At 50.1% G+C, this 26,158-nt stretch overlaps 1 protein-coding gene and 1 non-coding gene across 2 annotated transcripts in view; both read left to right on the top strand.

The window, feature by feature from the left end:
- Positions 1-26,158, top strand: part of Nol10 (nucleolar protein 10) — a 43,014-nt gene continuing 16,856 nt past the window's right edge. Inside the window, exons 1-13 of the mRNA XM_003462696.5 lie at positions 1-186; positions 2,862-2,907; positions 4,296-4,394; positions 4,647-4,724; positions 6,551-6,588; positions 8,249-8,385; positions 10,192-10,257; positions 11,248-11,308; positions 12,941-13,026; positions 13,634-13,712; positions 14,414-14,563; positions 17,346-17,412; positions 18,653-18,705. Coding sequence (XP_003462744.1) covers positions 121-186; positions 2,862-2,907; positions 4,296-4,394; positions 4,647-4,724; positions 6,551-6,588; positions 8,249-8,385; positions 10,192-10,257; positions 11,248-11,308; positions 12,941-13,026; positions 13,634-13,712; positions 14,414-14,563; positions 17,346-17,412; positions 18,653-18,705 — 1,026 coding nt within the window. The 5' untranslated portion in view covers positions 1-120. The remainder of the gene's footprint in view (positions 187-2,861; positions 2,908-4,295; positions 4,395-4,646; positions 4,725-6,550; positions 6,589-8,248; positions 8,386-10,191; positions 10,258-11,247; positions 11,309-12,940; positions 13,027-13,633; positions 13,713-14,413; positions 14,564-17,345; positions 17,413-18,652; positions 18,706-26,158) is intronic.
- LOC111754806 (small nucleolar RNA SNORA79) lies at positions 7,093-7,236 on the top strand. The gene has a single exon (XR_002789478.1). It is a non-coding gene; the product is annotated as a small nucleolar RNA SNORA79 (small nucleolar RNA).

Raw genomic sequence — 26,158 nt, 5'->3', positions numbered from 1 at the left:
CGAACACGTCATCACGCAGCGCCAGCCGCGCACGCTGTGTGCCTGGACCTCGGGTGTGTACTTGGTCCAGTGAGACGGGAGCCCGTGTCGCGAGCGGGGTCGCCTGTTCTCGGTGCCACCATGCAGGTCTCCAGCCTCAACGAGGTGAAGATTTACAGCCTCAGCTGCGGCAAGTCCCTTCCTGAGGTGAGCCTGTCTTCTGGGTGCCCGCGCTTGGAAGTCTATGGGAACCTCCTCGCGGGTTCACCTCCCCGCCCCCTGGCCCCGGTTCTTTTTTTCTCAGCAGCCCGCAGCTAGGCGAGGCCCAGGGGCGAGCGATGCCGCGGCAGAGGTCCGGTCGCCACTCGTGACCGAGGACGCGGCCCGGGCTTGGGGTGCTCGCAGTCGCTGTCGCGCGCAGGAGGAGAACCCGGCCGCGCGATGACGGACAGCGCGCCCCACGCCCGCCGAGTTCTGACGCGCGCTCGGTGCCGAGCACCTGCTCTGGTCCACTTGGGAGGCACAGCCGCGAACCACAGACTCGCGCCTGCAGTTTCCGGCGTGGTCTGATCGGAGTTTGGAACCTTGGGGGCAGAACTTGACTTAGAGCATCGGGGTTGGGCCGGGGCTGACCAGCGTTTCTCTTCCAGTGTTCACGTTTATATTGTATTATCTTCCCGTGCCGGGGGTGGAGCCCTAGGCCTAGGACATGCTAGGCAAAGGCTCCAGCACAGAGCGACAGCCCCGGTCCTCACCTTCTCTTCTGTAAAACTCGCAGCTAAGATCCGGCCAGGGGAAGAGTGACTGATCTGGGGTCACAGCCTGGGCCCTGAAGTTCGGTTTATCTCTTATAAGTGAAGGTCAAGTCTCTGTCCGTCCAAGCATTTCAAGATAGAGGCAGCCTTGGCCGAAGCTCATAGCCATTTTGAAACCCTACTCTTGTTAGATGTTTTCAAAGCAGCCACTTGACATTACGACCCTGTTGGCCTCAATGCGGCCTTTAGAAAGCAGAGTAAACATTAAATGTGCTTCCTATGCCTCTGTCCCCTAAAACACTTGAAGCCAGCAGTGAGATTCTTCCTGATCAAAATTCAAGTTTAAATAATTCCTTGTCTTCCAGGTGTACTTCGCACGTTGGGTCTTCCTCGTTTTGTTCCTTCATTCTGTTCACCTATTGAAGGGTTGTTCTGTGCTGTTTGTCTTTCAGCAGTACTAGAGAATGAAACCAAGGCCTTTGCACTGAGCTGTTTCCCCAGACTTTTTAAAAAAATATTTTGAGACAGAGTCCTGCTAAGTTGCTGACCAACTCTCAGATTTGAACTTGAGATTCTGCTGCCTCAGTCTCCCAGAGTGCCGAGATTACAAGTGTGCTCCACCAGGCTGGGCAGGGCAGCTGTTTGAAGTGTCAGGGTTCATGGTGAACATGTCAGATGAAATTTCCTGTTGGAGAAAAAGTGAGCAAACGAAAAGGTAATGCCAGATGTTGGAAAGTACTTTGAGCATTGAGCAGTGACTAGCGGAGAGCTCTTATGGATAAACTGTCAGAGGAACTGTTATGTGCAGTCTGTAGCGAAGTTCTCTCCAGCAGAGACAGCATGGGAACAGGAACAGGGATGAAGGAAAGGAGCCAGTCAGGGATCAGTACATGGAAGAGTTTCCAGTGCCACAGGAACAGGAGAGTAAGTGTCCCCACAAGGGACCATCCTTGATGTGTGGAAGGACTGGAAGAGGCCCAGGCATGGCTTTGGTGGCCACGCTCCTGGAGGACAGCTTTGGGGACCAGGAAGCAGGAAGTCAAGGTTATGCTCTATGCTCTAGACTGCCTCAAGGTGACAGGCGGCTGTGGCTGGGGAGGGGAGAGAGAGGAGGGCAACTGGGTGTGGTGGTGGGGGCTGCTATCGGCAGGGATGTGGGAGCTGGGGCCAGTGGGATGGTGATGCATGGTGTGGTGTCAGAGAGGACTGCACCACAGTGAGGAAAAGATGGTGGGTAGGGCATATGGCAAGGTGAGCAGGGTTTAAACACTGAAGGCCTGAAGTTCTGATGGATGTCACACAGGTCGTGGGTGTCATGGTTTTGTGTTCAGGCCAGGAGATGGCAGCTAGGGTCGTTATCCTGCCGTCGACTAGGGAAACTGAGGGCAGAGTTGCCCCCAGGGACAGCCCTGCTTCAGGAGAATCACAGTTGACCAGGGCTGCATTACTGTTGCCTGTCCATACTATGGAATTATGCAGGCTGCCTAGCAGCTGTGAAGAATAAACTGAGGTATCCATGAATATGACTGTGAAAAGTACCGTGTATTTACTGTCCAGTGTTAGCTGTTCATCTGGTTTTACTCTTTATAAAAAATGTACCTTGATGGTCAAGGTAGCGTATGCCTCAGGGAGGCACAGGCAGGAGGATCTCTATGAGTTCAAGATCAGCCTAAGCTATATAGGTTGAATTACATAGTGAGACTGTCTCAAAAGCAAAACAAAAAGTTTGTTAAACTTTCCCCTTTTAATGATTTATTTTTACAGTTTTCATTTAAATCATGAAAGTTGTGCACTTGTTGGTGAACAGTGAATAGTGCATTTGTTCCACCTGTGAATTATAACCAATAGCTCTGCCTTACCTTGGTTCAGTGAATTTATTTTCTTTCACATAAAACACAAGAATTTAAGAAACTTATTGTCGAAATCTGTAAGTATATAAAAGGAAAGTCCAGAAAATCTGTCAGCAGCAGGGTTAAGAGGACAGAAAACGTTCACGTTCTATGTTATGTATTCCTGTCAGATTTGAATTTTGCAATGCCATATGAGCCCATGTTACTTTCTAAGTAAGTAAAAAAAAAAAAATTTTAAATGAATTTGTTTTAAAATGAAGTCTCTGTTTTCCTTCAGTGGCTTTCAGACAGGAAGAAGAGAGCATTGCAGAAGAAAGATGTTGGTGAGTATGAAACCCCCCAGCTTCAGTGACCTGAGGCGTCCTGCTTGCACTCTCAGGTGGTCATGTGCAAGCAAGGGGCCGCAGAAATGCGGTGGGATTTACGTAACAAAAAGTAAACATTTTGCCTGTTTTCTTTGTTTCTCTGGTGCTGGAGATTGAACCCAGGGCCTCACACATGCTTGGCAGGCTCCTCCAGAGTGACAGCCCCAGCCCTTATTTTTTGTTTTGGGACAGGCTCTCCCTAAGTTGCCAGGCTGGGCTGAAATTTGTATCCTCCTGTGTCAGCCTCCCAGCTAGGGGATTTCAGGTGTGCACTACTACACCTAGCTCCCATTTCTCATGCCACCCTAAGGTTTTGGAGGCGTAAACCTGTTTGTTTATATTTATTTTTTAGAGACAGGGTCTTGCTAGATAGTCCAGGTTGGCCTTGAACTCTCAGCAATCCTCCTGTCTCAGCCTCCCAAGTGCTGGGGTTCAGGGGTGCACCACTAGGCATGGCAAGCCTGTTGTTATTTGTAAAAAGGAAATAAAGATTTTCTTTGGTTGTAGGTGTGATCCAAGGACAGTGGATTAAGGTGGTTTAATGTTTCTTCTCTTCTCCCAGGAGGTTTTAAATATTCATTGTGTATGTGCCACATTGTTTCAGATTTTTTTAAGTTAGTACTGATTTTTTTTTTTTTTTTTTTTTTTTTGTCTTTTTCTTTTTTATCGGTATCGGAGATCGAACTCACGACTGCCTGCTTGCAAGGCAGGTGCTTCCACTGAGCTAAATCCCCAGCCCCCTAAGTTAGTACTGATACTTTTGCTTTTTTTTTTTTTTGTCTTTTAGAGACAGGGTTTCACTATCAGTTTAGGCTGGTCTTGTGTTCACTTTGTAGCCCAGGCTGGCTTAAAATGCATAGTGCTCTTCTGCCTCTGCCTCCTGAGTGCTAGGATTACAGCATGCATAAGCAAGCCTGGCTGATACTTTTGCTTTTGAAAAGTGGAAAAATACAATGTGTCAGTTTTCCATTACAGTGACAAAATATTTGAGATAATAACTTACAAAAAGGGAAGGGTCTCTTGATCTCACCTTATTGTGGATTTCATCTGTGGTCAGGTGGTCCTGTCGTGGTCTCAGGACCATTGTCACTTGGTCCCCTCCAGGGGCCTGAGACCTTCCCAAGGACCCAACCTCTGAGGTCCTACTGTGGGCAGAGTGCAGGCCTTTGAGGAAACTGCGGACCCAACCTTAGCACAGAGTGGCAGAGATGAATGCAGGGGCTGTGGGGACACTACCATCTGACAGGAGACCCTCGGGGTGTGCGGTCCCTGCTTGCAGCTGCTGTGAGCCTGCCAGACAGGCCACCTCTGGGCGTTCAGCCTGCCCCTGCTTTGTGTCTTCGCAGACGTCCGCAGGAGGATCGAGCTCATTCAGGACTTCGAGATGCCAACTGTCTGCACCACAGTCAAGGTGTCCAAAGACGGGCAGTACATCCTCGCCACAGGTAGGTGTCCCCTAGCTGCCGTCTGCCTGCATTCCTGGCAGAGAGTGCAGCAGTGGGTCGTGAAGCTTCTCAGTCAATTGTTTTCCATTTTCTGTGCCCCGCTTATCCTTTGCTCGTTTCCCATAGGATGTTTGGGGGGCTGCTTCTGAGTGCTCTCTGCTGCTGAGGATGCAATGATCACACTAGCACTCCTCAGGGCGCGAGCTTGGGCAGTGGGTTCTCAGGTTCCACACTGTGGTCACTTCCTTACAGGAACGTATAAGCCCCGGGTTCGCTGTTACGACACCTACCAGTTATCCCTGAAGTTTGAGAGGTGTTTAGATTCGGAAGGTAAGAGACTTTTTAAGAGGCTAATTTTGAAGTCATAAGAATTGCTCCTTGTGTTGTCTGCTGTGTAGTTTGAAGATGAGACTGGACTATTCATTAACTTTCACTGTCTACAGATGAGGGCAGACGCAGAGGCTGAAAGCACCTCAAGCAGCTCTCTGCTCACATGGAAAGCCCCTGACGGCCTGGCCTTTTTGCTTAGGGCAACCTTGCTGTGGCCATCTGGGCCTCAGCAAGAATTTGCTCCCAGACTTTTCTCAGACTGTGGGTGGGACTCAGCGGGTGGCAGCTGTGAAACTGGGGCAGCATCCTGTGCTGACTGCCCGCTGGGATCCCTTGGCCCATAGAGGCTGCCTGCACTCCTTGTCACATGGTTGCCTGCCCCATCAAGCCATCAGCCACCCATTGGATGGTCCTGGTGCTTCAGAATTTTTCAGCTTTCTGCTCTGTTGCCAGTGGGAGAAGACTGCTGTGAAGGGTCTCAAGTGACCAAAGAGAGGTCTCAGCAAGTCCCAGGTTCCACCTGTGCTCTCAGGTGGAGGGGATCAGTTCTTGGGGTGAAAGTTGCTGGGGGCATTCTCAGAATTCTCTCTCTTTTTTTTTTTTTTTTTGTCTTTTTTGAGACAGGGTCTTGCTATGCAGTTCGGGCTGGCCTTGAGCTCACTTTGTAGCCCAGGCTGGTCTCGAACTCCCAACGATCCTCCCACCTCAGCCTCCCGAGTGCTGGGATTACAGGCGTGAGCCACCACACCTGGCTTCATTCTCAGAATTATCTTCAGCACAGTGGACACATGTACTGGTCAGCTTTCCTGTTGCTGGGGGACATACCTGATGTCCATGGTGTAGCGGAGGAGCAGATGGATGTGGCTCATGGTTTCAGGGGTTTCATTCCATGGTCAGCTGCTCCAAAGCAGGAGCATCATGGCAGAAGACATGGGGGAGCAAAGCTGCTCAGTTCATGGTGGTCGGGATGCAGAGGAGGGAACAGCACGAGAGAATGGGAGGGACTAGATAGAGACCCCACAATAACACCTCCATAACCACCTAGACACTCCCAGGAGTGTGCCCAACCCACCTTGTCCCAGGCTCCTAAGCCAGTCAAGTTGGCAGTTCACAGTTGCAGAGAGCTAAGGTGGGAAAGGTAACTTGAATCAGGGACCTGGTGGTGGGGGTGATGGAGGGTAGAGGAGTCAGAGGGCTGTGGTGTCTGCAGAACTGGAAGCGCTAGCCGCATGTGGTGGCTCACGCCTGTAATCCCAGCACTCAGGAGGTTGAGGAAGGAGGATTGTTGTGAGTTCAAGACTAGCCTGCACTACAGAGTGGACTCAAGGCCAGCCTGAACTGCATAGAGAGACCCTGTCTCACAAAGACAAAAAAAAAAGTGGAGGCCCTTTCTCTGTCTTCCTCACACTTGGGCAGACCCAGTGTGCCGCCATTGTGAGGTGTTTCCGCTCTTGAATTTTGTCCATGTAAAAAGTCACTGTGAGTGGTGGGAATGCGTGCTGTGTGAAACACCACACCGCCCCGGCGATCTTCAGTGAGTAGGCACCAGAGTGGATAGCAGTGTTATTCTTTGTGTGGTCAGCATTTTAGTGTTCTCTAATATATATTTGAGCCTTTAAAAATTCAAGCACATGTTTTCCTTTGTTCTGTTCTAGACAGTGTCTATTGAGAGACTGGAAAGCTATTAGTTTTCCTCTTGGCATTTTGGGGGGCAATGTGACTATTTTGTTCTTGTTTTATGTAGGGAAATCTGTGCTGAATTGGAAACTGTTATTTATATTTTATTGCAAACATTGGTGACTTTATTTTTCCCTATTACTTTTCAGTTGTCACCTTTGAAATTTTATCTGATGACTATTCAAAGGTATGTTGGACAGTATTGGTTTCTCCTGACTATGTCCAAGCAATGAGTGTGTGGAATTTATTTTTAGATGAGAATTTTTATTTTCTATTCCACTGTTAGCATAAAAATGTCTGTGCAGTAGTGTATAACCTATCATTTTCTGTTACGTACTTTCATTTTAATACATGTGTGCTGCATAGCAGTGGTGGTAAGACAAAAGCCGTTACTGTGGAGTTGCTTATTTCTAAACTAAAACCTCAGTATTCAGGTTTCATTGAGGTGTTGGCACTTTGCAATAAGTAAGTGGGTTTTGGTTTGAGCAGTTCTTTCTGAAATGTTCACCCACACTGCTGTGTAAGGTCTTTACAGTACTCCTAGATGCTGGGCATGGTGGTGCACGTGTGATCCAGATTCAACCAGCCTCGATTACGTAGCAAGACCTTGTCTCAAAAAACAAAGCAAAACAAAATTAGCAATAGTAGTAGGGACTTTGGTCAGCACAGTGTCAAAATTGGTTGTCCGCTTTGATGACTGTTCCTCCTATTGCTTTGAGGTTTGGCACTAGGATTTTAAGTCATCATAAATTGAAATTTGATTTTCTTCACTCAGAGAATATTAGGATAATGGGATTATCTGTCTGTTCTCTGAAATTTGCGGAATCAAACAGTTCCATTTACGCTTAGGTGACATTGCTGTTACTTCTGATTTGTATTTTTAAAACAAATGATGGAAGAAGCGTGACCATAGTAATCCTCAGGTTGGAAGAAAGAGATTATGTAAATTAAAATAGTTTTTACTCTGAGCTTACTCTTGAATAAACTAGCAACTGGTTCTAACAGTGATACATTGTATTACATCAGTAAAGCAGTATTGAATGAGGCAAGGTTAATTACATCTGCACTAACATTAAGAATGCACAGAGATGTGTGTGCTTAGATTGGGTAGCTATTTCCTGTTTCTAAATTCCCTTCTTTGCATTGTAATTTAAATATTTTTAGTAGTTTTTCAGTATGGAGTAGACAACACAGCTATTTTGTGTAGAAATTTAAAATCTTTTGAGTTATCAAAGTTAAATATTCCAATGCAGAGAATGTGAAAAATATATAAAAGTCAACATATATCATTTGTGTGCATATAAAATAAAAAAATAGTTCTCATCACATGTGAAATCTAATCTATATTTTTGGTAACCAGTAGCAGTCATCTTTCTTAGATCCTTTTTTTTGATACACAGTCTCACTGTATATAGCCCACACTGTTTTCAGATTTGCAATGATCCTCCTGCCTCAGCCTCCCAAGTGCTGGGATTACAGATGTACACCACTGCGCCCAGTTATTCACACAGAGCTTATCAAACTGTGATAATAGCAGGATCATTAAAATATGATGTCCAGTGACACAGGAAATTCCTTAGCACGGTCATTGTGCAGGGCTGCATGCTATAAGATGCTGAAGCCTGAGACCTGAGCCGCCTTCGTGTGCTCTCTTCCTTTAGAAGAAAGCATTGAGGGCACAGGAGCCTTCAGGAGCTGAGGTAGCTCCCAGACTCCTCACCCAGGGGGGGTGTGGGGACACACACACACACACACATACAGAGGCGAATGCAGCCCTGTCTGCTGGTTTTGGTGGCGATGATAATCGCCTGAAAGCTGAGCAAAGCCGTTTCCTTGTTTCTGTGCAGATTGTGTTCCTGCACAATGACCGGTACATCGAATTCCACTCACAGTCGGGCTTTTACTACAAAACCAGAATCCCCAAGTTTGGAAGGGACTTCTCCTACCACTACCCATCCTGTGACCTGTACTTCGTTGGTGCGAGGTATTGGGTCCAAAACGCGTGGCTTTCTTCTCTACTTGCAGGACAGCCCCTTCTTAGATCTCATACTTTCCATCTGTTTAGTCAGCCCTGGTAGAGTGTGTGTGGTCCTCGAAAAACTACATCCAATAGCCAGTCCTGGGAAGCAGGGATAAACACAACCACAATAACCCCGCATTCTGCATGTTCATGCGTTTTTGGTTTTTTTTTGGTTTTTTTTTTGTCTTTCGTTTTTATCGGTACCAGGGATCGAACTCATGACTGCCTGCTTGCAAGGCAGGCGCTTATGCCACTGAGCTAAATCCCCAGCCCCTGTTCATGCGTTTTTGTTTGCAAGTGGCTTCAGGCTATTTTAACACCTATTATTTATTCCACTTACTAAAATACTTTCTAGCAGTGAAAATCTATCTGATAAACATATGTCACAGGAGTTAAACTCAGACACACTGATAGGAAATATGTAAGCCTCTGGACACAGCCCAGATGCCTCACTGCATGATAGCATTGTTTTTCTTTTTGTTTACCCATTTCTGTTCTCCGAAGTTACAGTTTCCACTTTAGGCTTGTTTAGTATCAGTGATGATTTTTTGTTGTTGTTTTGAGAGTCTCTCTCTGTAGCACAGGCTGGCCTTAAACTCACTGTGATTCTCCTGCCTCAGCCTCCCGAGTGTTGGGATTACAGGCGTACACCACCGTGCCTGGCCTCAGGGATGAGTTCTTATTGGGCTCATATGTAATGAAGGTTTCTGTAGTTAAGGACTGTAGCTAAAGGACATTCGAGCAAGATGCAATAGGAATAGTGCTGAGATCCGTAAGGCAGCAGTAGTGGACTGAGTGGCTGCCTCATGACATTGTGTGACATTGCGTTGTGGAGCCGGTCTAAGTTTAACTTGGGAGGTTAATGCCAAGGTAGCTTCATAGCGGTCTTACTTCCTGAAGTGTTTCAGTGGAACTATTTCAAGTAGAATAGACATGAGTCTCTAATCCCAGCTACTCGGGAAGCTGAGGCAGGAGAATTGCAAATCAAAGGCCACCCTGGGCAGCTTAGGAAGACCTGTCTCAAAATAGAACAAAATAGAAGTTTATAAAAAGCACTGAGGATGGAGCTCCATGGTAAAACACCTCTGAGTTCTTGGACCACAAAAATGAGCTAACAAATGAACAAAAACCAAAGATGGAAAAGACATTTGGGAGAGAACCTTAAAGGAAATAAAAGACCATCTTCCTGCCTTCCAGCTGTTCCAGGTCAGAGTGCCGGGTCACTTAGGGATGTGCCCACCTGCTCTGCCTGGAGGAGGGAGGACCAGCAGGGCGGCCCAGGCAAGGTTTGGGGAAGCACTGCTTGGCCTTGTCGAGGGATTCCAAAGCTTTATCTTAAAGTGCTGCCTTTTGTGAATACAGAGATTAGGCGTCTGTTTTAGACAATCAGGAAACTATAGAAAAGTTTAAAATGCATTCCCGTGCGGTGATGCCACCCAAAGGAGACCTCGTTAGTACTCACTGTGTTTCTTCAGTCCCACACTCACATCAGATGCACTGTGCGGATGGATGTTTGGGGACTCGGTCTCCCTGCCGCCTTGGCAGTGCTGTCTTGGCTCAGAGTGCTGTAACTCACTTTTCTGCTTGACCAATTCCCAAAGGAGGTGAATACATTTTAGCTTAGAACTGAAGAACTTTTTAAATCAGTTTTACCAAAGAAGGTGGATTTCGAGTGATACATATCGTTCTGAAATGTGTATTTATGAAACTTGTGGGTGTTTGAGGGCTGGCGGCTGTTTCCCAGGTGTGGCTTGCTATACTGTTTTGCAGCTCTGAAGTTTACAGGCTCAACCTGGAGCAGGGACGGTACCTGAACCCCTTGCAGACCGATGCCGCGTGAGTATGGGCTTCGCGTGGCCAGCAGGGGGCGCGGGCCACTCAGGGATCGCGCAGAGCAGGCTGGGATGAGCCCTGGACTGCAGCCCCAACACGCAGTAAACGCATGAATCCATAAATGCGACCTTTTCTATCTCCCGTTTTTATATCTATGAGTCCGAGTCAGCAGCGCAGAATGATCTGGCCCCTAGGGGGGATGGCGCATGCGCATAACACACCTCCAACCTGCAGCCCCCTCCCCTCCATCCTCAGCATTTGGAGGATTTTTAAAGATGAGAAGCATAGGTCAGGATCCAAAACCAAGTCAACCCTAAAGATACTTGTAGTCTACATTGGCTTGCAATGCTTTTATTTATAAAACAAAATAAACCAACTTGTAGTGTCATATAACACATTATCAGTAACAGAAAGGCATCCCCTCTTCTGCTCTTGACTTCCTGTTTGTACTAGCAGCTGGTGTTTATCCAGTGGCTTCCATCTGGGGACGCTGCTGCCCACTTGCTGTCTCTCCATTTAATCCTCACTTTACAGAGCTGGAGGGAGGAGTCGCCAGGGTGCCTGGCTCAGGTTGTCATGGTGGCAGCCTGCTTTCTCAGGAGTGGACCTGGCTGGCCAGGGAGAGGAGAATGAGGCATTCTTCCCCGGGATCCTGTTTCAGGGGCGGGGCTGCAGCTTATCCCTTGGCAGGTGGCCTGTGACAGGCTCAGGAACAGGCTTATAGAGGGGGACACTGAATCCCTCAGGCCTCCTGGGCTCCTCTGCAGGTGTGTGGGAGGGAAGTCATGTGCGCTGTCCCCTGAATCTGAGTGACTCTTCTGAGAAAGTTCATGGAGTACCTCTTCCCCTCGAAAGTAGATGTCCCTTCATGCTCTGCCCACATGGGCAGGACAGGGTGGTCACACCCCGGGACATCACCCATCTTCACACCTCTGTGGCCCACCCCCCACCCTCCAGCTGACTAACACTTCCCACTGCTGCTGACCTTTCCAGGGAGAATAACGTCTGCGACATAAATCCCGTGCATGGCCTGTTTGCCACAGGAACCATAGAGGTGAGCAGATGTGGACTCTTTTTAAAGTATCATTCACACACTGGGTAAGGAGTGGTGGTCTGAGCAGCATGGGCTGAGGAGCTTGGTGGTCTGAGGTGAGGATGAGCCTGGCTTCCTGTGAAATGGCCCCATCTGAAAAAGGGAAAGGAACTTCCAGGAAAGAATTGCAAACCAGAGAGCAGGGAGCCATGATCTCAGAGTGCTTGGCCAGCTGTGTTCCAGTGGAGGTTTCCCCAGATGTGTTAATGTCAGGATGTACAAAGGAAGGTGTCTCAGGGCTGGAGCATAGGCCCCAAAACACTATTTATGTTCCATAGAGACCTTCTGTACTAACCTGAGGTCAGTGTAGACAGTAATTTTTAACAGTTTTGTGCACAAGGTATTATTTCAGTGTGGAATTTTCTACTTGGGCTGATGTTCAAAAAGTTTCCTGTTTTGAAGCATTTCAGATTTCAGATTAGGGATTCAGCCTGAATGAGTATTAAACAGAACCTTAGCCATTAAAAAGAATGATATATGCTGGGTGTGGTGGCATACACCTGTAATTTCGGCAGTCAGGAAGCTGAGGCAGAAAGATCACTGCAGGTTTAAGGCCAGCCTAGAATACATAGTGAGTCTCTATCTCAAAAAGAAAAAAAGAGAAAAAAACCCCACAACTCTGAGATAATAAGAATGTAGCTACATATCTATTGTGTTCAGTAATCACTCATATACATTTTGTTCTTTTGCTTTAGTATCTATAAAAGTGGGTGTGTGTGTGTTAAAAGTATGTTTACTGAGAAATTTCATCCCCCAGTGTTTCTTAAAAATGAAGGCTTACCTGGCAGTCCCAGCTCCTGACAGGAGGTGGATGGAGCCCAGGAATTTGAAGCCAGACTAGGCAGTACAATGGGGCCTCCAACTCAAGAAACAATGGAAAGACACAAAAGAACTTTCTCCTGTGAAATCTTGATAGTGTTGTCATCACTAAGAGATGTGATATTGACAAAATAATTAATTGTTTAATGGTGATGCAATAACACTTCAGTGCTTCCATCCCCTCATTCGTACTGAAATGTTTTGGACCACCCTGCACCATCAACCTAGCATCCAGTCAGATGTCCTATGTAACCTTGGTGACATTTTTGTAACCAGTGTTTTTCTTTTCTTAATTATAAAATCAGCTCATGTCAAAATGTTTAAATAGTGTTAAAAGGGATGTAAGGTAAAAAGAAAATTTTTATTCCCCAGGTGGTAAGTCTTGTGAATAGAGCTTATTTTTCTGTGTGCTTAAAGCATTTCCCATACCAGCTTTGCTTTAAAATTATTGCCAGAGCCAGGTGTGGTGGTGCACTCCTGTCATCCCAGCACTCAAGAAGCTGAGGCAGGAGGAATGTTGTGAGTTGGAAACCAATCTGGGCTATAAAATGAGCTCAAGGCCAGCCTGAACTGCATAGTGAGACCCGAAAAAAGACCCTCGAAAAGACCCTCAAAAATAAAATAAAATAAAAATAAAATTGTTGCCAGGCATGGTAGCACATGCCTATAGTCATAGCACTCGGGAGGCTGAGGCAAGAGGATCTCTTCAAGATCAAAACTAGCCTGAGCTAGCTAATGAGCCCTTAGTGAATGAATGACTCTTCATTTGCATAGGGTCGAGTGGAGTGCTGGGACCCAAGAACCCGGAGCAGAGTGGGTGTGCTGGACTGTGCCCTCAGCAGCGTCACGGCAGACTCCGAGTAAGTTGGAACTGATCTGTGGTGGAACTTTCTCAGCTTGTAGCTGAGCAGCTGGACCAAAGGAAGGTAAAGTGACGTGCTGCAGAGTGGGACTTTAGACTTAGGTCTGAAGGTGGACTGTGTTTATGCTGCACAGTCCTCTCCTGACAGCTGACTAAGCTGATAGTTTCTAATGTGCCACGTGAAGCGCCCCCCCTCTGCTCCTCCGCTCTCTGCCTTGCCCTGGCCTTCTTTCTTCCTCAGGCCTTGCTGTGTGTCCCAGGTCGACCCTGAACTCCCAGCGATGCTCCCGCCTCAGCCTCCCGGGTGCTGGGTGCAGCCCAGCTAGGAGTGAGGGCTGTTAGAGATGGAAGCCAGCACATGTTGTCCTGGAGTGCAGCTGCTCCCTCTGGAGTCAGCACGAGAATGCTGTGGGCCCTCCCGGCGTAGTTAAAGGGAGGCGGGGGCTGGCACTCTGGGCAGGGCATACCCGAGCTGGCTGGAATCGGTTGTCCCCTGGGTGAAAGCTAGGAATGTGCTTTCCCTGTTGGACCAAGTGAGGATAAGGGACAACCTCGTCACCAGTACACGGCAGACACCCACTCACACACGGACCCTTGCCTTGCAGGGTCAGCAGCCTGCCAACCATCTCCGCTCTGAGGTTCAACGGTGGCCTCACCATGGCAGTGGGCACGTCCACGGGGCAGGTACTCAGCCTTGGAGGGCGGCACATGGGTCTGGGGGGCTTTCCCGGGCAATGGGAGGCAGAGCTGCAGGCACAGGACTTTGCCTGACCCAGGAGAGGACTGAGATCTGTCCCAGTGGGTGCCCTCCCTGTGGGCTGAGACCAAGGCTGAGGTCCTGGCCCCTCATGGCTGGGCAGCCTTTGGGGACTGGTTCTGTCCAGCTGCCCCAGGGGCTCAGGAGAGCGGGAGCACAGCGGAGGCCTGGCTTCTCCCCATGCTGCGGGACACCTCCCGCATGCTTCTGTAGGGCTTTCCTGCTGCAGTGAGAGTACTTAGACCCAGCATGCCAGAAACTCCTCTCAGGGTTGTGTTTAGGAAACTGCCTTAAGATTTCTCAGAGTGCGGCTGGCAGCCTTCAGGCTGTTGGTGCCCTGGGCTGTCATTGTGAGGAGTAGAAGGGAAAGAAACTGGGTATGGTGGTCCGTGCCTGTCATCCCAGCGCTCGGAAGGCTGCAGCAGGAGGGTCACTGTGAGTTCAAGGCCAGCCTGAGCTACATAGTGAGTTTAAGGTTAGCCTGGACTACATAGTAAGACCCTGTTTCAAACCAAAGCAAAAGAAAACAAAAGATGGAGGTAAGGAAACGTAAGGCAGCCTAGCCGCTGTTCTGACTTCTGAGGTAGAATGTTTGTTTCAGGAAAGGTAACTGGTGTTTTCCCCTCAGGTTTTATTATACGATCTTCGATCCAGTAAGCCGTTGCTGGTTAAAGATCACCAGTATGGGCTGCCCATCAAGTCCGTCCACTTCCAGGACTCCTTAGATTTGATTCTGTCGGCAGACTCAAGAATCATCAAGATGTGGAATAAGAACTCAGTAGGTGTTTTTTTTTTTTTTTTTTAATTGAAATTGCTGCCTTTTTTCGTTTGCTGTATTCCTGGTGTTCGTTTTCTGTGTGCACACGTACATGTGCATGTGCTGTGTGGGTTCTCCTCACTTGGGAAGTAGGAGAAGGAAGTCACTTGGATAAAAACACATTTACGAGGTCAAGATGCAGCTCCTCCTGTTGGGAGGACTCCTGCTTACTGGCATTGGCTGGCACTTTTGAGGTTGAGTCAGGCTGAGAGAAAATCATTATTTAAAGAGTATCCTTGGGTTGTGACACACATCTGTAATTGGAGCACTCAGGAGGCAGAGACAAGAGGATCACTGTGAGTTCAAGGCCAGCCTGGGGCACATAGACTCTTGTCTCAAAAACCCAAAAAAGAAAAAAAAAAAAAAAGCCTGTCCTGGGCTGGGCATTGTGGCTCACATCTATAATTGCAGCTCTCAGGAGGCTGAGGCAAGAGGATTGCAAGTTTGAGGCCAGAACGGGCTATAGAGCAAGACCTTCTTTCAAAAAAAGTCTATCCTCGGGGACTTCTGTGTTCTTGACACCTTGGAGCTCTCCTAGCCCTAGGGAAGTCTCCGGGAGCTGCAGAGTTTCCATGAGTGTCGTGTCACATCCGTTTCCACCTCTTCCCCTCGTCCTAGATGTGGATTTTGGCAACAATGACAGCTTTGCAGTAATTTCTTATAGTAGCCAGATGTGGTACAAGCCTATCATCCCAGTATTCAAGAGACTGAGGCAGGAGGATCGTCACAAACTGCCAGCCTGCCCTTCATAGTGAGTTCAAGGCCAGCCTGAACTACACAGCAAAACCCTGTTTCAAAGAAAGACAATTTTTTTTTAAGCATATGTGTCTCAACGTTGTATTTTCCAAGACATCCGTTTTCCTGCAGATGTCTCAAAGGTGTTACTCTGTGTAGCTGAGTAATTCCATTATATATGGATATCACATTTTCTTTATCCAGTCGTCTATTTGGACGTACGGCTGCTTCCAGGGTGCAGCCATTAGGAATTGTGCTGCTGTAATCATCAGTGGGCATGTACTGCTGTAATATAGTGGCTTACGCTCTTTGGGAAAATACCTAGCAGGGTTCACTGGGTCATGGGATTTCTAACTAGAGTTTCAAAGAAATAATAAACATAAAAGCAGTATATTATTTTGAAGTTTTCTTCCCTCAACTCTGAGTCATTTAAAAAATAAAAAAATCTTGTATTTCTGGTTTTAATTCACCTGCTTTTCATTTCCTGTTTTGAAACTTAAATATTTTGAGAGATACTGCATCCCATAAATTGGAAAAATGCATCCAGTATAGCAGTTGCTCTTAAGAATTGTCTACCCTTAATTAGAAACAGCATCTTTTTTAGTTCCTAGTTTTTGTTGTTGAGGCAGGGTCTCTGTGCTGGCCTTGAACTCTTGGCTGCCTCGGCCTCCTGAGTGCTGGGATTACAGGCAATAACTGGTGCCCTTTTTCCCCCCTTTTGGCCTGTGCTCTTCCAGTCTCCTGGGGAGATGGGAAGGCAGGTTGGGTGCTGCATGACTCCGTGTGGGATGAGAGCTGGGCTGTGGTTTCCCTGGCGCACGCAGCTCCCTCTGTCCTGGGCCCCACTCCTTGCTCCCCTCGGCCCGGGAGCGTGCTGCGGCTTCCGGTGGCCCCATCTCCAGTGTGGGTGCTTGGAAACCTCATGTTCTAGTGGTTACAGTTTAGTTCGGCCCTTTTGTTTCTTATGACTAAATGCTTCCTCTGACTAACACCCACATTACTCAGTTTGGCAGGACTTGCTCTCTTGCGTGCCTTGTTTATCTTTCTCATCCCTTTTCTCTACCCACTCCCTACCCCCTTTGCTTTTCAGACAAGTCCAGGCTGGCCTTGCACTTGCTCTGTAACGCAGGCTGGCCTAGAGCTCACGACCCTCCTGCTTCAGCCTCCCGAGTGCTGCGATCACAGGTGTGCGCCACTGTGTCCTGCCCTGCACACGCCTTCTGACTTTCCTCCCACTTCCCTTGCTGTGCTCCCTGCCACCGAACTGGTAGAGCTCTGCCTTCGCTGCGGATGGAGCACCAGCTGTGCCTGTTGGGTCACCTCTCGCAGCCCGCACGCTCTCCCTGGGGCCTCCTCTGAGCCGGTGCTGCCCAGTATTGCCAGGCCCTCGTGTCCCTTGCTGACCATTGCTCCTCGGGGCCCTCTGAGCAGGGTCAGCTCGGATCCCAGGTGCATAGCCGCCTTGGCCAGGCTGATGCATATGCAGTCCAACGTCCCCTTTTCTGACATGCAAAACTCAATTTTTAAAACCTTGGACTTTCCCCCCAGAGCCTTGCACTTTCCAGGGAGGCACTTGTGCCATGAGCTATATCCCCAACACATCACCCCCTCTCCCTTTTTGAGATAGGGTCTGGCTATATGGTAAAGGCTGGCCGTGAGCTTACTATGTAGTCCAGGCTGGCCTTGAACTCCTGGCAATCCCCCTGCCTCAGCCTTCCAAGTGCTACCACACTGGGCTTCGGTTGTTTTTTGGTTTTTTTTTTTTTTTTTTTTGGTCTTTTTCCTTTTTATCGGTACCGGGGATCGAACTCACAACTGCCTGCTTACAAGGCAGGCGCTTATGCCGCTGAGCTAAATCCTCAGCCCCTGGGCTTCGGTTGTAAATTATACAGTCAGGCCATCTTCTGTGTGTGGTGGTGGATGACTGCATTCTGTTTCTAGTCTCCTTAGTTGCCAGAAGTCCGCTTTCTTTAGCTCTCCTTATTGTTATTTCTGCTTCCTATTTTAGGGGAAAATATTTACCTCCTTGGAGCCAGAACAGGACCTCAATGATGTTTGCCTCTACCCCGTCTCAGGTAAGCCCCCTGTGGCCAGCAGCTCACGCTGAGAGGCACTGGCCATGCAGCAGGGCTTGCACTTCCTTGGCCTTGCGGTGCCCTTGCTTTGCTGGGAAGTGGCCTGGCTGACCTGGCCCACTATCCACAGGGCCACATCACACGCCCTGGTGCCTTCCCATGATCAGAGAGCAGCATGCAAGTTGGGAGTCAGGGGTTTGGGTGACTGGAAACCCTAGGTTTCATGTACACCCATCAGCAAGATACAGGACAGGTTCCAAACTGCAGAGTCCCTTGAGGGTGTGACAGGAGAGCAGGGCAGGTGGGGACAGAGCGAGAGAGGGCAGGGGACTGCCCTCAGAGCATTCAGCTGGTCACATGGTGGCGGGTTGTGCTTGAGGCCGGTGTGGGGAGGGATGCAGGTGGCAGAGAGGATGGAGGGCGGGCCAGAGAGGCCTCTAGCGAGGCTCTGAGTTGCGCCTGGCCAAGGTTGGCAGGAACTGAGTGCCTCTCTGACAGTTGTAGTAGCAGAAGTGATGGTAGCTGCCAGAGTCCCTTCCCAGGAAGGCAGGGGTGAAATCCAGGAAGAGGTCCCCAGGAAGAGGGGCTGCATGGGAATAGGGTGACAAGGACAGGTGCGTGGGATGGGAGGGGTCAGCTGAGAAACTCCCGAGATCAGCAGAACCCAGGGAACCTTAGAAGAACAAGTGGGTATCATTCGGCCAAAGAACTAGCATGATTGCATGCTGTGGCAGTGACAGTCTGCCGCCTTTGTGGGAGCTCATGACCGGTCACTAGCATAGTGGTACATGGCCGTGATCCTCCTACTAAGGAGGCTGAGGCAGGAGGGTCATGCTTTTGATACTAGCTTGGACAATTTAGTTAGAGACCTTGTTTCAAAGTAGAAAGTAAGAGGTGGGCATGTAATTCAGTGTTCTCTGGCCTTAATCCCCTTTATGGCAAAAACAGACTCCTTTTGAGACTGTGTCTCGCTGTGTAGTTCAGGCCATCTTGAGCTTACTGTGGAGCCCAGACTGACCTGGAACTTGTGATCTTCCTGCCTCAGCCTTCTGAGTGTTGGGATTACAGGTGTGCACCACCACACTCAGCCTAAATTCATGTGTTCTCTGAAGGATTTGTTGAAGTGAGGACCGGTGTGTACTCCGGGGCTGCTGGCCACTGCAGACCAGGTCCCTGGGGCTCTCACGGTGGGAGGCAGATACCGGGGGCCACTTACTTTTGTCATTCTGTTCACTCTCAGGAATGCTCCTCACTGCCAACGAGGCCCCCAAGATGGGCATCTACTACATCCCGGTAAGAAGCGCAAAAGGCCAGGAGGTGGGTGGGCAGGCGGTGACCCAGGCCCACAGATGCATGGGCAAAGCTGCTGGGCCAGGAGTTTGCTTCCAGCCAAGCAGCACCTTGACCTTCTCTCCCAGGCCAGCTGTGTGACACCAGTAGGCCTTAGAGACTGACATTCATAGCTGGATTTTCACTGTTCCTCTTGGTGTCAGCTGGGTCAGAATATTTAGTTTTGTACTGTTTATCGGAGTCTTCATCTAAAGAGTGTAATAGCCACTCACGGACCACCCGGGAACCTCCCATCATTTGTTCCTCAGAACCCACCGCAGCAGAAGGAAGGCGGCAGCGTGGTTGGCATGGTCAGGGTCACCACATTGCTCACAGTCCGCTCCCGGGATTCCTCCTAACCCATCAGAAGGAACAGCCCTAACGGTCAGGGAGGGATGGGCAGGAGCCACAGAGTAGGACACCACTGTTTCTAGGGATACCATCCCATTGTTGTGCTGGGGCTGGGGCTGGGCTCACAACCCTGAGCGGCTCCAGATCTGTGCTCTGCCTGGTCCCGGGCTCTCAGGAAGGGCAGCCGGATGTCTGTACCTGAGGCCTTGCACCACTGCCTTCGCCCTGGATTTACCCATGTGCTGCGCACACGCTCTGTGCTTTTGTGTCTCTAGCCGAGGTCTCTTGCTAGGTCACCCAGGCTGGCCTTGCCTTTGCTACCCTCCTGCCTCAACCTCCTTGTCACAGTGATGTCAAAAAGCAGTTGGGCTCGATGGAGTGAGTTGAGTCTGCTGGGCACCTCCTGTGGAGGTGAGGGGTGGGAACTCCTCAGCTAGACCCCACACCCCCACTTGGCCAGGAGCAGTGGGGCTGTGATGAGACCCTCAGGTGAGGCTGGAGGCTGGCTGCGAAGATAGCAGCGGGCAGCAAGAGGACAGTGTCAGAGCCTGGGGCGTAGGAGCTCTCTCCGTGGCTAAGGGAAGGGTCCGGTGAGCTGTGGTGGATGGGGAGTCTGCCTGGTGTCGGGGGAAGCACTGGGGCAGAGGGGTGGGCTTCGAGCTGAGCTGGACACAGCAAGGTGGGCTTCAGCAAGCTGTGGAAGGACACAGCTGGACCTGGGCCAGGCCTGCCCTGCCGGGGTTGAGAATCGAGCCTGGGGGCTGAGCAATTTTGTAAAAACGTTATTTTAATATTTTGTTCATTTAGTCATTTACTTTGTGGGCCTTTGCACGGAGCTACATCTTCAGCCCTTTTTTATTGTTTTAGACAAGGCATCCCTAAATTGCCCAGGCTGGGTTCAGTACGCAATCCTCTTGCCTCAGTCTTCCAGAGTACAGGGCTGACGGGTGTGCACCTCAAGTGGCCATGACATGGGGATCTGGAGTTCAGACAGATACGAGCTTTGTTATCCTGGTGGGTGCTGCCCATGGCTGGCCGCAGGCGTACACTGATGAAGCCAGAAGCCAGCCCTCTGAGATGGGGTGGTCTGCATCCTGGAGAACCCCTCACTGGTGCAAGCAGGGTTCAGGCAGGGGTCCAAGACTGGAGAGGCCAGCTTTGGGCTTCAAGGCAGACGTACTCACCCAGCTGATGCATGTGTGTGAAGAGAGGCTGCTCAGGTCTGTACCCTGCTCTCACTGCTCGCCCTAGCAGCACTGTCACAAAACGCTGGGCCTCCTGCCAGTCTTCGGGCATCACATTGCGTTTCACACCCGGGGACTGTGGCTGACTTCTCATCTTTCGAATCTGTTGCTTCCTGGGGTGGGTTTGGACTCTGAGCAGCAGGAACTTCGCCCAGCAGAGCCGAGGGACCTGGATATTTGGGTGCCTAGCTCCCCTAACACCCAGGAGATGCCCCAGACCCATCTGCAGGGCCAGCTGTGGTCAGGCCCTGTCTGCTGTGATCTGCTTGGCCTGAGAAGCCACTCTCTGGGGTGGAGGCTAAACCAGGGAGACTGAGCTGTGTAGGCTTCAGTGTAGAAGCTGGGAATGGCTCACGTGCCAAGTAGGTGAGATGAGTTTCCCCAGCTGGGGTGACAGGCATGGTCCCTCCCATGAGTGGGGAGGAGGGGACTCAAGGTGTCCTGGGCGCTCACCGTGGTGACAAGGGTTCCATATGGTCATGCATGGAGGCAGCGCACAGAAGAGTGTGTTGTCAGAGTGTGGAGGAAAATGAGATAGACCACACAGGAGAGGACCGTGGGGCAATGCACAGCCCAGCCTCCTGACAGGAAGGACCTGGGCTGAAGGAAGTCCCCGCTCAGAGCCGCCTGAGCAAGATGGGGCAGACGTGCTCAAAAACAAGATTCACTAGACCACACAGGGAGGCTATGTTTAGATGCTAGAGTCATGGCAGCCCCCTGGTGAGTGTGTTATGTGCTCACTTCTGTTCTAAGGACAGCTTTTACGAGGACATGTGGGGGACACATACACACCAAACCCCCAGGCTCATGGAAGAGTTTAGAGGCCAGGCTCGGCCTATTTTCACCCCTTTACCTGATTAACAAAAAGGGAGATAGGTGTCTTCTCAGTGCTTTTCCGTAATAACCAAGCTTACAGGAAATCTGCCATAATTGAATTTTGTCTTAGGCGTGAAATTGCTTTATGAGGCAGTGGCATTGTTTGTAGGTTTTGTATTCATCAATGGGATCAGAGGCTGGACAGTGTGGCAAACACCTGTCATCCTGGGAGTCAGGAGGCTGAGGCAGGAGGATTACTGTGAGTCAAAGTCCAGCCTGGGCGACATAGCAAGACCCTGTCTCAAAAAACAAAGAAAGGGAACCAAAGCACCAACTTCAGAAGGCTGATAGATGCTCGGTTTTAACACAAACATGTTGGGACAAACAGTGAGGAAGTAGGGGCTTCCCACTTTAAGCACTTTGAGGCGCTCACAGTATCTGTGACATTTTTCTCAACAAAGGAAATCCTCTTCATTTCCCTTCAGTTTATTGGGGCACAAGAATAGCAGACACACAGAAAACACTGGTGTATAAAGATCAGGAAGTCACCTTCTGAGCTTCCTGTCACATTTTCAGAGTTAATTTGAGCTCTGATGGGGTCAGGCGTCATACGCTTTCCATGTGGAAACATGTGACACACAGATGGCATGTTTCCTGTTGTGTTAACTCTGGGGTTTTTTGTTTGGTTGGTTTTTTTCTTTGGGTTTTTTGAGACAAGGTCTTGCTGTGTAGTTCAGGCTGGCCCTGAACTCATGAAAGCTGACCTGTGCTGGGAAGCCCCAGGGAGCTGGTTTACTAGTTTGCAGGCAGTGGAGGCTTTGGTTTCTCAAGAAGTTGCCCAGCTACATTCCCGAGTGCCTGGCCCTGTCCTGTTGCTCCGCAGTCCCAGCACTTGGTTCCATCGGGTTCTGCATCAAGGCCTCTCACAGGGCTGCAAGGCATCTTGGTGTTTGTCTCTATTGTCCACTCCAGAAAATTGTCACGCCAGGCCAGGGATTTAGCTCAACAGCCCAGTGCCTGCCTGGCAAATGTGAGATCCTGAGTTCAGTTCCTGGTACCAAAAGAAAAAAAAAAGCAAACGCTCCATTGGGGTCGCAGCTTTGTCTCCGTGAAGTAGAATCCTTTCTCAGGAACGTGCAGCAGTGTCATCCCCCTTCCTGGCTCAGGGGTCCTGGGGTCAGAGGCACCTGGCGTGCAGCTTTGGCTGCTCTGCACTTGGTGTTCAGCACCACAGCAGGTGGTACTGGTGCCCAGGGCCTGTCAGGAGCACAGCAGAGCCAGCTTCCCACAGACAGGGCTCTGCAGGGGCCCCAGAGGTCACGGGGGCTTTGTGGGGTGGGGAAGGGGGCAGCAGATCAGGAGACTGCACCAACTTTTTTGTGACTCTGTCACCAGGCACCAGGGAACGTGGACCTTTGGCGCAGGGAAGGCCAGAGGGCAGGAAGGCAGGGCCCAGGTCTGCACCTTGGACACCACATCCAAGCTTTGCCTCAAGTCACAAGAACTCCTTTGAGGGCCTTGGTCTGGGGAGTGAGGTCAGAGACATGTGTCACAGGCCTCAGCTGCAGGGAAGCTCTGGTGGGGAGGGGACTCACGGAGATGGGGGCACAGGTAAGAAGGGACAGCCAGAAGGGGTGCACAGGGTACGCAGATGAGGTTCATGACTCAACGGGAGCGGTGCATGGGGTTGGTGTGGGGGGTGGCACCACCTGCTGAGCCCAGTGGAGCTGGTGCTGAATTCGTTTCCGGAAATGGGGAGTTGTTCAGGCTCTCCCACAAGTGGAGTTGATAAGCTGCCCCAGGAGGGATCCATACCATCTTTCTGATTTATCTCCCCAGAAAGGACTGAAGGTTATGACTCAGGTTTTTGACATTACTAGAGAAAAAAATTATCTCTGTGCTAGGCATGGTGGCGCATACCCTGTGATCCCAGCACTCTGGAGGCTGAGGCAGGAGGAACACTGAGAGTTTGAAGCCAGCCAGGACTATAAAATGAGACCCTGCTTCAAAAAGCGAATATACCATGTTTATTATGTACGTCCCGAAGGTCTCATGTCAGTGAATGCACCCTGATCCCGGTCTTCCCGAGCAGTCTCTGTCTGAGACAGCATGTGGGGAATGCCCAGTGTTCAGGTTTGGTAGCAGATGTACCCTGCAGGCTGATTCTTGTCTGTGCACTGTGCCTGTATCCTGCCGGGGCTGTATTTTTGCTTTAGAGGGAATTCTCCAGTTTTGTATGAAAATGCCCCAAAACTCCATCACCTCCACAGGAAGTGTGGCACAGCCCCCGCACACCGCGGTTAGCAGCGTGTGGCAAATCACACATGACACATGCATGCACGCACACACGCATGTGCATAGCTGCTCACTCACTACTCCTGGAAGGTTTCTCGTTTGCTGTTTAATGGTGTGTTGTGCTGGTGGGGAGCTCATTGCTCTCATCCTGTGCAGGGTGTTGACACTTGGCCACATGGTGTTTGCAGTTTCCTGCTGTGGATTTTTTCACCCCAGGTCTCCACAGTAGTGGACAGTGGCCCCATGCCTGGCCCACCTGTCCTCCATGTCACTGCTGCTGACCTCACTGTGCATGGCCACAGGCAGCTGGTGGGCTCGGGCCTCTTGTGCAGGGTTCCACAGTCATTTGGGGTCTCTGTCCTGAGCTCTCCTCAGGGTGCAGCTCCCGTATGAGATCCGGGCTGTGGGCTTGAGCAGGGTTCCAGGCCCCAGTTCCTCCTCCCTGATAGAGCTCTGCATCTCCCTCCCCTTTGGTCCCGTGGGGCTGTGGGTCTCTACCCCTCATCACCCCCAAACCATGCAGGTCTGTCCCTGGGGTCTACCCGGAGGCTACTCTAACAGAGGTGCATAGCACGCGCGTGCCATCTTGTCATGGGACCCTAGGTCCCCACTGGGTAGATGGTGACTTGGTGCCCACATTTCATTCGATTTGGCCTGGCTTGGGTTCTTTCGCTGTGCCAGGCTGTACCCACTTCTGGCTTTGTTCGGGGCGGATGGAAAACCTGAGCTGCCTCACATTCGATGCAGCTGCCAGGATTTCCTCGCCCCAGGCCTGAGCCCCAGAGATAATGCAGCCGCCCGATGGGGCAGGATGATCATGACCTTCCTGGACCAGTGCCTGCAGGTGTGGACCTTAGGGTTAGGTTTCCCTCTTCCTTTCCCTCTGCCAAGTCTTCTTCCCTGGGATATTTTTAAACATTATGGTGCCCTTCGCTTCTCCACAAACTTTAGACGTGAGACTTGGAAGGCAGGAAGAACACTCTGGAAATCATGAATCACTCCTGTCCGCAAGGAAGTGGGGGAGCTGGAAGCCGCTGTGCTGAGCTATCTGCCTCCCGTCAGCAGCAGCTGGTGGGGGTGTGCTCAGGTGCACACCAGCCTCATGCAGGTGCCCGCGGGCACACGGGGTTGGCCGGCTCACCCCTGGAACGTGCGGAGGAAACGGAAAGGAACAGGCTGGCGGCTGGGCTTCAGCTTTGCTTGGATACACGGGGAACCAGGGCACAGTGTGGTCGGAAGGTCACCTCGGGCTGCTGGCTTGGAGGCCCGGAGGCCGTGCCGAGGCCCCTCCTCCATTTCCCTCATTTTGTCTTCTCTCTTTTCCTTCACTTATTCTTTCCCTCTTTCTTTTCTGCTTTGAACATGGAAAGCAAAACAGACGCTGAAGTTTTTTCCAGCTGTGATATGGACTAGCTGTGGTTTTCCACAGAAAGCTGCCCACTTCCACCTCTACTGAGCATAATTCAGCTAACCCAACCCTACCTCTGCGAGCCTCACAGAGAACCTCAGGAGAGTTGTTTTGTGAGGGAGCCCTGTGGTTTGAATAAAACTTTTCTCGATTCAAATGCAGTAGACAGGGCTAGGGGGTGGGGAGACTGTTTCCTGATCCCTCACTGTGGTAGGGACATCCAGTCTCTGTGTCTGGAATGCTGCAAAGTTAGTTCCAAGTTTGAAGCCTCCAGAGGAGCTGTTTTCAAACCTAGTGAATTGTGCCCATTACCAAAATGTATGAGAAGCTTGAGTTTTAAAATTAAGTATATGCCAGGCACAGTGGTAATGTACTGTTATTCCCAGCTACTCAGGAGGCTGAAGCAGGATGGTCACAAATTCAGGGCCCGCCTTGAGCATTTAGACCATTCAGACTCTGTCCTAAAAATTTTAAAGGGCTGGGACATGTCTCAGTGGTCAAGTGAGTACCTCACAAACATGGGCCCCTGAATCCAGTGCCTAGTATTACCACCAAAAAAGCAGAAGTCTGTGTGTTTTGAGACAAGGTCCCACTGTGTACTTCAGACTGGTTTTGAACTCACAGTGTAGGCCAGGCTGGCCTTGAACTCACGGAGACCTGCCTGCCTCAGCCTCCTAAGCACTAGTATGATAGCCATGTGTCATGATTATGTCTGACTTGGATGTGAATTCTTTCATCTTCTGGAGGTGTGCATAGTCCCATTTAGATGGTTGATTTGATTGCATGTAGCCCTTTTCTAGCCATTGGCTGAATCACACTTCAGTGCCCTCCTGCTGCTGACCTTTGACTTCAGGAGCTGCTTAGGAATGAAAAGGTCACTAACAGATAGTAAAACTTTGAAACAGAACATGCTTCCAGGTTTTCTGAAGCAAAATTCTCAAGGTACTGGTACTTAAAAACATACATGAGCAAGCAGTGATGGGCTTAGCTGAGGTGTAGAATCTCACAGTGATGACAACATGCAAAAACCTGGGCTGTTTCCCCAGAGCTGGGGGTGGAGCCCCAGGCTCCGCACATGCTGTACAACTAAGCTGTGCTTCCAGCTCTGCCTCAGGTTGCAGAACCTAAAGTTTAGAAACAAAATTCCTTTCTCTCTCTCTCTCTCTCTCTCTCTCTCTCTCTCTCTCTCTCTGTCTGTATCTGTCTCGCCTTCTCTCCCCCTTTTTCCCTCCCCCACCATGTAGTTTTTTGGAGTATCAGGAATCAAACTCAGGACCTTTTACTTGCCGGGTAGGCTCTGTGC

The sequence above is a fragment of the Cavia porcellus genome, unplaced genomic scaffold (assembly GCF_034190915.1).
Source record: "Cavia porcellus strain 051 isolate PalLab524CR breed Dunkin Hartley unplaced genomic scaffold, mCavPor4.1 scaffold_8, whole genome shotgun sequence".
NCBI classification, from domain to species: Eukaryota; Metazoa; Chordata; class Mammalia; order Rodentia; family Caviidae; genus Cavia; species Cavia porcellus.
Note: the sequence above shows the minus strand (reverse complement) of the source record. Positions and strands in the feature narration are given on the sequence as shown.